Genomic DNA, 10,043 nt, shown 5'->3' on the forward strand with positions numbered 1-10,043 from the left:
TTCAGCTTTCATTATAAGTTATAACTTATTTATTGACATTAACATTTTTTCCAGAGAAATACACAACATGGCAAATGAATTACATTTTAAATAACATTCTTTATTTCCATAACCTATTATTTACAGCTCCGTGGAGACCGCTGCTTTCTCCTGGTCGAAGTTTATAACTGGGGACGCAGAAAGAAATTCTATCCGAGCAGAAAAATATCCCTAATGTTCCTACAGTGTAAGTGTGAGGTGTCGTTGTACTGTCTGTGTTCCCTACGGTGTCCCTGCTGGGACACTTGGGAATGATCCTAAATCTTATAGGATTACCACAGTTCCTTTTAAGAGAGTGGGTCCAATTTTATTGGACTCGTCTTCTCTCTAGACTTTCAACAACTGTTCAGCGCAGCTACACACGCAGCCCATGAGCCAGGCAGTGTCTCTGAGGCCTCACGGAGAAGAGCCGCTGTGTGCGCCTCAGCTCTGCAGCTCTCTGGAGGCCTCTGTGGCCGCAGAGAAGACGCTGTCATGCAGCTTCCTGATGTGTTTCTTCAGGTCAAAGTTGCGGCAGAAGCCCTTCCCACAGGTGGCGCAGGTGAAGGGCTTCTTGTCGTTGTGAGTGTGCATGTGGAAGGTCAGGTTGTAGACCTGATGGAAGGCCTTGTTGCAGATGGAGCACTTGTACTGCTTCTCCCCGCTGTGAGTCAGCTTGTGGTTCTTGTAGTTTCCTGAGTGATTTAAGAAGAGAAAATGAACTCAGTCAGGACAGGAAGTAATGATCGGACAGTGTTGGAAAAACACAAGATGAAGAAATCTGAGCTCATAAAGTCCCAGAGGCCAAAGGCATGTCTTCACCTTCATTCTGAGCAGCAGCTCAGCAAAGGTTCAGTGGTGGAGTGTCAGATCCTCAGTTATCATAGTAACTGTGGCCCACTGTCAGCCTGGATGTGATGCGAGCACATGAAGGTGAATCACATCAGACCAACTTCCTGACTAGATTATAGTTGATAACCTGTACACCTTCTGATAGAATATTAACTAGTTAACCAAACATAACCTTACATGTATTTTATGTTAATGCTCTGATAACGTACTGAGTCCAAACTGGATCTCTATCTTTATGTGCACTAATAAAAGAAATAAGCACTGCAGACCAAACAGAGCAGGTCACCACCGTGCGATCAAAAATCAGAAACAACTGTAGAAATTATAAGAAGCTAATCCGAGGCTGACACATCTGGATCCTTTAGTTATTCCCTCTGTATGCGTTTTACTTTGAACCCCAAATACATCAGAGTTGATTCTAGAAAGCATGAAAAACAAAACGAGACTCCTGCCACGGCCTGATGTCCCGAGCTGCAGGTACTTCCTCTGTGAGATCAGTGTGGAGGTGTTGAGGAGAAGCAGGGGGAGGCCGGGCTGTTCACTGGGGATGAGAGGCGTCTTTTCTTCTTTCTCCTGCCAAGGTCAGCGGTTCACTGTGGAGTTAGAGCCCCTCGGTCCTCCGCTCTGCCCAGCCTTCATTAATCAGGGTTTTGTGTGTCGAAGTCAAGAAGTTGTCAAACTTTGTCAGAATCAAGCGCAGCGACAACTCAACAAAAAGCCCTGATTCCTAACTCGGCCGGGGTCTAACAGCTGACCCAGAGCAAATGCTGCCGTCTTGAAGGGAGAATTAGTCTGCGTAAAGTGACAAGTCCTATTTCCACTGATCGCTTCATGTTCATCGGTGGGCCGGCAATTATTTCCCCTTTCATTACTCTCACAGACAACCAGGAGCGGCAGCATATGGAGCTGCTGTTCCTCCTGCTCATATTTATTTCAGCACACTGAGGATCCCTCACAGCCAACAGACGCTGACTGAGACGGAGTGAAATCACTGCACACACAACTTCATTGTTCCTATAATTCTCAGGTCCAGCCATGAAATAAAGGCAACACAATGAAGACAGGGAGCCGACACAGCCTGCCCCCGACAGCAGAGACCACAGCGCAGCGCGGGACTCTCCGCTGGACGGGCCGCTCTCTGTTCCCCGTCCAGAACCTCAGTCCTCATTTTATTAGAAACACTGAAATGATTTCAGCTGTTCAGAGAGCCTTTCTACAAACTGTCACTATAACAGGAAACCGATCAGCAGACGTGAAGAAAACGCTTCATTATTACTGGAAATGGAGCACTCGCACCGAACACGGAGTTTTTTTTCCCGTTTAAAGAAAATATTTGAGGATGAAACAAAACACAAAATGAAAATTCGATTTTTTTTTCCTTGTATGAAAAGAGTTTGGAGTCGAAGCGCACAAACCAGCGAGCTGTTAACGGAATATAAGAGTTTTCAGCGATTAAAAAAAATAAACACACACACACACAAAAAAAAACAGGAAATCTGCCGGCAGTGTAAAATAACGTTGCTCGGTTCCGATCGGGATCATTTACCTTTCTGGTGAAAACCTTTCCCGCAGAACTCACAGACGAACGGTTTGTACCCGGCGTGGATCCGAACGTGCGTGTTGAGAGTGGAGCTTCTGTTGAACGCTTTCCCACACTGGTTACATTTATGAGGCTTTTCCTGAACACGGACGATCGAAGAGAAAAACAAAGCGCAGTCAAATCACATGTAAATTCATAAAGTCAGACACTGATGAAAAAGACCGGTGAAGTAAAAGCCGCTGCTGCCGGCTCACCTGTGTGTGGATGATCTTGTGTCTGCACAGCGTGCTGGCCTGCCGGAATCCTTTCCCGCACACTTTACACACGAAGGGCCGGGCCCCGGTGTGCACCGGCATGTGTCTGGTCAGATTGTAATGTGCGTTAAAAACCTGCGGAGGACACGAACACAGCGGAGACTGTAGAGAGGCTGTCTGGATAAAATGAGCTCATTTAATCTGGCTGCAAATAAATATTTTATTTTTAGCTGTTATTTATTTTAGGGGAAATATTCGTTTTAATAATAGACACCCGGAGAGCCTTTTATTTCAATGATATTAAAAATGATAGCTGTGAATTTTAAAATGGACATTTCGGCTACATAAAAACAAATAAATACAAAAATAAATAAATACATTAAAATGAATAAATACATTAAAATGAATAAATACATGTTAATCTAGCAGGATTTTTTTAACACTAAATTTCTCCGTACCTTTCCACACACTTCACACGTGAAGTTTTTGGGTTTTCCGTCTGCAGCGCTGCTGCCGCTGCTGCTCAGCTTGTTGTGCGTCTTGACGCCGTTTTTCTCGGTACTCAGGCCGTGGTTCTCCTTCACTATCTGGTCCAGCTGCCCCGGCAGATGTTCCTTGTGCGGGTACTGAGGTGTGGGCAGCTTGTCGGTCCCCACCCCGGCCAGCTTTGCGTTCTCCAGCAGCAACAGTCTGTGGTGCGCCGACAGAGAGGCCTGGGCCTGCGGGCTGGAGAACCAGTGTCCGGCCAGCAGCTCCGACTGCTGGTACGCAGAGTCCAGGTAGTTAAGATAGTAGAGCGAGCCGCCGCTGGGCACGGCCACGGCCTGGTGGATGACCTGCGGTTTCACCACCCTGCTCCCCGACGTCAGCTGAGGCTGCTTCAAGCCCGAGTCCGCTTTTCCGCATATTCCGCAGTTTCCCTTGCATGGAGCAGCTGCGGAGCCGCAAAAAGTGCCCCTGAAACTGGCTCTCCACAACTCCGAGTAGTTCATCAGCGCCTTGGCTTGGAGGTCGTAACTGAAGGGCTGCAGCGGGATCATGCAGGGGATCGGGGAGCAGAGCCCGAGCAGTTTCTTCCCGTCTGACCGGTCCTCCGCGCTCCCCTTCGGCTCCGAGCTCTTGGACATGATCCGGTCTATGGAGAAGGCCAGGGTCTTGGGAGCCGCGGACGGTCCGGTCCTACCGCAGGACATCACCGTCTCCAGAGAGGCAGAACTTGCCATCTTCTTCTTGTTGTTGTTGTTTTGTTTGCAGCAGAACAGAACTTGGTGTGAGCAACTCCCGGTGCAGTCCGACCCGCTCCTCCAGCTGCCCCGCGTCTTTTCACTCTCCTGAGCTCCCAGCAGAAAAGACAGGAGGACACATCAGTTTAATAAGCACCTTGCTGTCACAGTGTCACGCATTTGCATTCAAATGGCCATCCCCCCTGCAACAATAGCATCCAGGGGTGATGGATTAATGCTCATTAACTAGTGCACACAAAATTAACAGGACATTACAGAGCTCGTTAGGGAGAAGAAGAGGAGGAGGAAGAAGAAGAGGAAGAAGAAGAAGAAGAAGAAGAGTGCAGAGGAGGGAAAAAGAGCAGAATGTAGTCGGAGCTCGTGGAGAAAGCGCGAGCATAAAGTTGAGTCCGTGCTGGAGTTCAGGTTACCTCTTTAATGGTCAGATGGCTGATGAGAAACCAGCAGACTGCTCTCTGTCACATGTTGGCAGCGCACGCCCCTCCTCAGCGCGGATCACTGTCTCCTGACATCAGCGGGCACCCACACTCTTCACTGGGTGACAGGGAGACGCCCTGCACGCCCTCATAAAAACAGAGAGGGTGGCACGGGTTACATAGGCGACCATAAGTCACCCGAGACATACATATGAAACCGTTTCCCTCCAGACAACGATCATACGTGCCACTGTGTGCTCATCATTAAACACCTATTGGAGGATTGTTTCAGCTCTCATGTTAACAACACAGTCATCGTCCTCTTTTTTCACTTTGCAACACATTTTTTTAGGAGAAAGCTGCTAATCCTCAGAGATGGGGTCCTCCTTCTCCACGCCGGCTTATATACTTACTATTTGTATAAATTCGAGGACGTCCAATTTCCACCTGTTTAGGAGCAGAGACTCCGTGAGGATCCTATTAAACGTCGTTCCTCCTTCCCTCTATTCAAAAGAAGCAATTTTCCAGAGCGATTCAAGGCTCAACTCAGCGCAGGGAGGAAAAAAAGAAAGAAAAAAAACACAAGCTCTTTCACTTTTAGCCACTAAAGCACTGCGTGAACCTGGTTTTGTGTTTTTTTCCTGAAATAGAGGGACGGATTAAAGAGGAGAGCGGGGAAGAAAAGACTCAGAGGTATACAAGGACAAATGAAAAGAGCGGCTTTTTTCTCTGAGAGGCGCACAAGAAGTTTGCTGGAATCCACCGTGTTGTGTGGGAGTTACAATGAGCAGCAGCCCTCTGTTCGCTACAAGGGCCGTGTTGAATTCATGTGTCTGCAGGGCCATTTCACCTGAGGGACCCCCAACACGTGAGAGGGACAGGAGAGTTCATGCACACGGCCAGCAGGAGAGGGAGGGCGGCGAGAAACGGGTTATATGAAGACAAGCGCCCAAATACAAATCCTCTGATCATTAGCACAGATGTGTTCAAGTTCACATGATAACACTTTATAATAAACATTAATACATTTATAACACTTGATTAATTATTAACAAGGTTAATAGTTATATCACTGTTAAAAAATAAATACTATAATCTATTTATGAAGCAATTGTTTATTGTTAAGTTGTGACTGTTGTTAATAACCTTTGCAGGTGCTTAAAGAAGAAAGATCCTCATTGGCTGATTTTATTCTGCCTAAACAAACTAAATAAACAAACTGGCGGACCCTGCCACCTTTCTAGCTTCAAACAGTGTTCTGGGGCCTTATTTTCCTCTGAGAACAGCTGATTTATTCACTGGTGGACCGATGGATGGATATTCACTTGTATTATTTCCTTATAAATATTGTAAATATTAAAATTCTCAGTTTGAATTTCTTCTCCACAACTACACAGTGCCCCTTTAATAAATAAAACATGTCATTGTTAAGCAGAGTTAAATAGCTGTAGTTAAATGTAGCATCTATTAACAATGGTTCATTATAAATGTTAGCAGTATATTAACATTAACATTATCACTGATCCAGTAATGCAACATGTCCCAGTCCTAGGGGCTCACTATAGTACAGCTCTTATTTGGGGCATTAAAAATTAAAAATCAGCAACATAAACAAAAAACAAACAAGCAACACATTGTACACTGTGAATGATTTATATGTGGTGGCTAATGGCTTCATTGGTTGTTAATATGGTTCAATTAATGGTTAATAAAGCGTTTAACTGTGTTTTACAGGCCAGTTGAGAGCTTTTAGGAGGAACTCCTCTCGGGCTGCTGTTTGTCCAGCAGGACTGTGTCTGCAGCAGTCCCAACCAGCCGTCCACTGCTCCGTCTGACCACTGAACCTCTGTGACCAAATTCCATCTATTATTGATGTTTTACAACCACAGACTGATGTCTTCTTAAATAGTCAAAATATTTATACTTGAATCGCATGGCACCTGCCAAAGGGATTTTTCACATATAGGAAAGACTTATTCTCAGACTTCTAACTGATCTGTAAAACATTAGTGGATGATTAATTATCCATTAATAATGCCATTATATACTACTTCTAACCCATAAGGGTTAAAAGTAATATCTATGACAGGGAGGTTCTCAGAAAACTTTGTTAAGGTAAGATGAATTTCACGTGGTTATAGTTGGAAATCAGGGATGTGTTATGTTGCTGTTTGGTAAAAGATGTAGATCCTCCAACAGTCTATCAACTCTGTCAGAACACTGAATAATGTCAGTCAAATATCGGCTTATCCACTGTATATATCATGTGATCTTTCCAGCATGTTTGTCTCATGAGGCCTCAACCCTGTCTGAGGTGAGGATAATTCAATTAGTAATTTCTTTGTGGGGTTTTCCAATATTTTAAACTCTCATTTTCTATGTAGAGTGTCTGTAACTTTATTAAAGTCATATCACATTTAGAGAGAATCATTCAAACCAGGGGGCGACGGTTTTTTTGTGATTGTTGAATCCTATCAAATTAAAATAATCTAGATTTCTTGTGCATCATTTTACTGCACACACATTTACCCTTAATTCATCCTGTCACCGTAAGAATTCAAAGTAGTGCTCTCTGAGCTTAAACATGCTTGGTAGCGCAACATGTGTGTAAAATGCACTATCCTGTAGGTCCAGCAGGACATAAGAAGTCTGTCTGTTGATTGAAATCAAGTGTTTCTGTGCATTTTAGTCTTAAGGATCTTGTTTGTTTAATTGTAAAATGTTTTATGCATTCAGCCAAGAAAGATCTTGAAAAAAGTTTTTACTGAAGCTCAAGTTTTGAGTTGTATGTCACAAGCTCTTGCCTGAAACCCAGCCCCACTCAGCTACATTCATCTACCTCTGCTGTTAATCACTGCGGGTCGATGTTATACTGAAGGTGGAGGAAGGTGATGATTTACCTCGAGCCCTATAGACTTAGTGCCATACTTAGCTCAGCATGATGCCGTCCTATCACATTAGTTTTCCTGTTAATAACCTTAAAAAACATCCCTCCTCCGTTTTGTTTCACACCTGCATCTCAGCATGGGAGGATTAGGGCCTGTTGTCTTGGTGCTACTCATATGTAAATAGGGCAAAAATACACTAATTTGAGTTTATTCAGGCACAATTGCCGGCTCATCCACACAATAAACATTGATCCTATTGCTGTAACCCAGACATCTCTATTCAGCTCCAACAGCAATTAGCTCAAGCATTGATTGAAAGGACTCTTGCTTCTTGCTTGCAGGCATGCAAGGGTCACAAATACTGGCTGGATGTGGCAAACCTATTCCTCGCATTATTATGATCTAGAGTCTGCTTTGACCCATCTACAAGAGACCCACAGTCTCTATATCAGTCCTCCTTTATCTATCCATCAATACCTGAAAACTTCTTGACCTGTTCAGGGTCACTGGTCTGTCAAGTCCTGTCCTGTCACCATGTAAATGACGGGTATACCTATTGAGATTTCTGATTTATTTATGATAATGAATGAATAAAAAAGATGGAAGTTCTGACTTCAGCTAACTTCAACAATGTACTGGGCTGAATCTATATCTGAAATGACTCTATAGTTCACTCATTCACTATTCCCTACATAATAAACACTCAATAGTTCATACTCACACTAGATTAGATTAAACTTAGATTTATTGTGTCATCCTGAATATTTTTAGATGCATGAATTTAATTGATTCATTTTTAAAATGTAATAGTTATCAGAATAAACTCATTTGACAAAACTAATTCTCATCAGTGTCTAACTTATTTTCCCAAACCTTCAACCACCTGTTGTTCCGTTGTCATGGTAATGTTCAGAATCGACTTGTTGTGATGGTGTTGCAGTGATTTCATTGATGATGATGATTCTCGCTCAGGCGTTCAACCTACTACAAACTAAGGCAATCTGACAGTTTATGTCTTATTGAGACAATAAAGATCAACTTCAAACAATTTGTAATCCTTTATGTGGGTTGAACACTGGTCCAATTCTAGTCTTGTTAACTTCTATAATAAGATGTTTTTTGGACTAAATGTTTTGTTCTTTCAGGTTATACGCCCATATTTTTATGTCTACTCGTGTTTGTCTTTGTCTGTCTTCAAGAAATGTATTAGGCTATTAATAAATTGTATCATGTGTTTCACAATGTAATCTCTGCCTGGATTATGTTCAGAGACGGCTCTTTGAGTGAATAAAGTAGTCACAGCAAGGTGGCTGCGGTGGATGATAACCCAAAGATTGTGTTTTTACTTGAATGTTTTTCCGTCTCACTGCTGATTTTTTCTGTTTCTTTTTTTGGGGAAAACAAATGAAATACATTGTCACTAAACATTTCACAAATATGTTCAGTATCAACATTTTTGCAACTTGCCAGGTGCATTAATTAACAACATTTCCTCATTAACCACGTAATTCTGTTCACTATGTTCCCCTTAAAATGTATTTGCAATTTCAAATTAGTTGTGTATAAGTGTAATTTCTAGGAGACAGCGCTAATTAGGAAAACATTTGAAAATTAAAAACTTTGGCTTATCGAACAATAAAGCAAGGAACCTCTGTCTGACTGTCTGTATGTCTGTATGTCTGTACGTATGTCTGTCTGTCTGTCTGTATGTCTGTCCTTCACATATCTCAAGAACCATTTATCCAATCATCTTCACACTTGGCAGGATTGTTGCTAAGGACCCAAGGAAATACAGTGTCAAGTGTATTAATACTTTTTGATGAGACAGTGAACGCCACTCTGTGCAGCAGTGGGGGTGTGGCTTCAGCACTTTGGCTGGCTCTGCAGACTGAAGCTGAGTTCACACATGATCCCTCCCATGTGATCTCATGGGGAAGCAGACATAAACAAAATGGAGATATGTTTGGTGCAACAACTTGCTGTTGTAGCATGTGGTTAGAGTCTGGATGAGTGGGGAGACGGGGTCAACACGGGTTTTCTATTCTTCAGAGGGAACTGGAGGTGAGATTTGAAGTTCCTGTCAACCCTAGTATGCTAGCTAATGTTAGCCTAAAGGGCCACAATGTTTACAGTTGCTTAGCAGCGGCTCGAGCAGTTCAGGAGGCTCAAGACTTAAGATGCTTCAGTATGTTTTGAATGGGCACTATGCTAGTTTTGTCAAACGAAAAAAAAAAATCACTAATGTAAAAAAAAGTATTGTTCTGGTACCGAAGTGCTGAGTAGCTATTGAAAATGATACCCAGCCCTAGTATAGCCTTATCAGAAGTTTTGACGTCAGAGTGTCAGTTCCGTCTGGAGCAATCATAGTGGGACTGGGACACCTATCTCTGGTGTCAAACTCACCTAAAAAAATCAAATCTCTTCATTCCCCAGTAAGCACAACAAGCTTCAACGTCAACCTAGTGCTGATGAAATAACACACTGGAAATGTGCCCCACTGTAGCCTCACACGTCTCAGTAGAGGAAATCACAGACAGTTGTCCTCACACTTTCCACCCATGGTGACAACTTTCACTGACATTAAACCTGAGGAAATGAGACAGGAACGTGTGACTGAAGAGGGAATTCTCCCACAGAAAGTGTTCATTTCATCTTGCCATGGTTACATACGATTTCACTTAAACATTCAGGCACAAACTGTAATTGAGGTAAATTGTAAAAACAATTTGTGGGGTTGGATGTAATATTGTATCTGATTTATGTATACTTCTTTATACTAAAAATGGTCGATGAAGTCACTTACATATCCAAAATCGACCCAAAATGACTCT

At 43.0% G+C, this 10,043-nt stretch overlaps 1 protein-coding gene across 2 annotated transcripts; it reads right to left on the bottom strand.

Annotated features, from left to right (window-relative positions):
• On the bottom strand, nt 1–4,395 carry fezf2 (FEZ family zinc finger 2). 2 transcript variants are annotated; one of them, XM_084346281.1, is made up of 5 exons: nt 4,319–4,395; nt 3,123–3,995; nt 2,665–2,799; nt 2,417–2,549; nt 1–713 (listed from the first exon to the last, which is right to left on the bottom strand). In XM_084346281.1, the coding sequence occupies exons 2-5, from the start codon at nt 3,885–3,887 to the stop codon at nt 463–465; spliced, it is 1,284 nt and encodes a 427-aa protein (XP_084202407.1). In that variant the 5' UTR covers nt 3,888–3,995; nt 4,319–4,395; the 3' UTR covers nt 1–462. The 2 variants fall into 2 exon arrangements, with proteins under 2 accessions (XP_084202407.1, XP_084202406.1); XM_084346280.1 differs by lacking the exon at nt 4,319–4,395 and having other exon boundaries at nt 3,123–4,307.
• Nucleotides 4,396–10,043: the final 5,648 nt, after the last annotated feature.

This window comes from Pagrus pagrus (assembly GCF_965226575.1).
Source record: "Pagrus pagrus genome assembly, chromosome: 3".
Classification (NCBI taxonomy): domain Eukaryota; kingdom Metazoa; phylum Chordata; class Actinopteri; order Spariformes; family Sparidae; genus Pagrus; species Pagrus pagrus.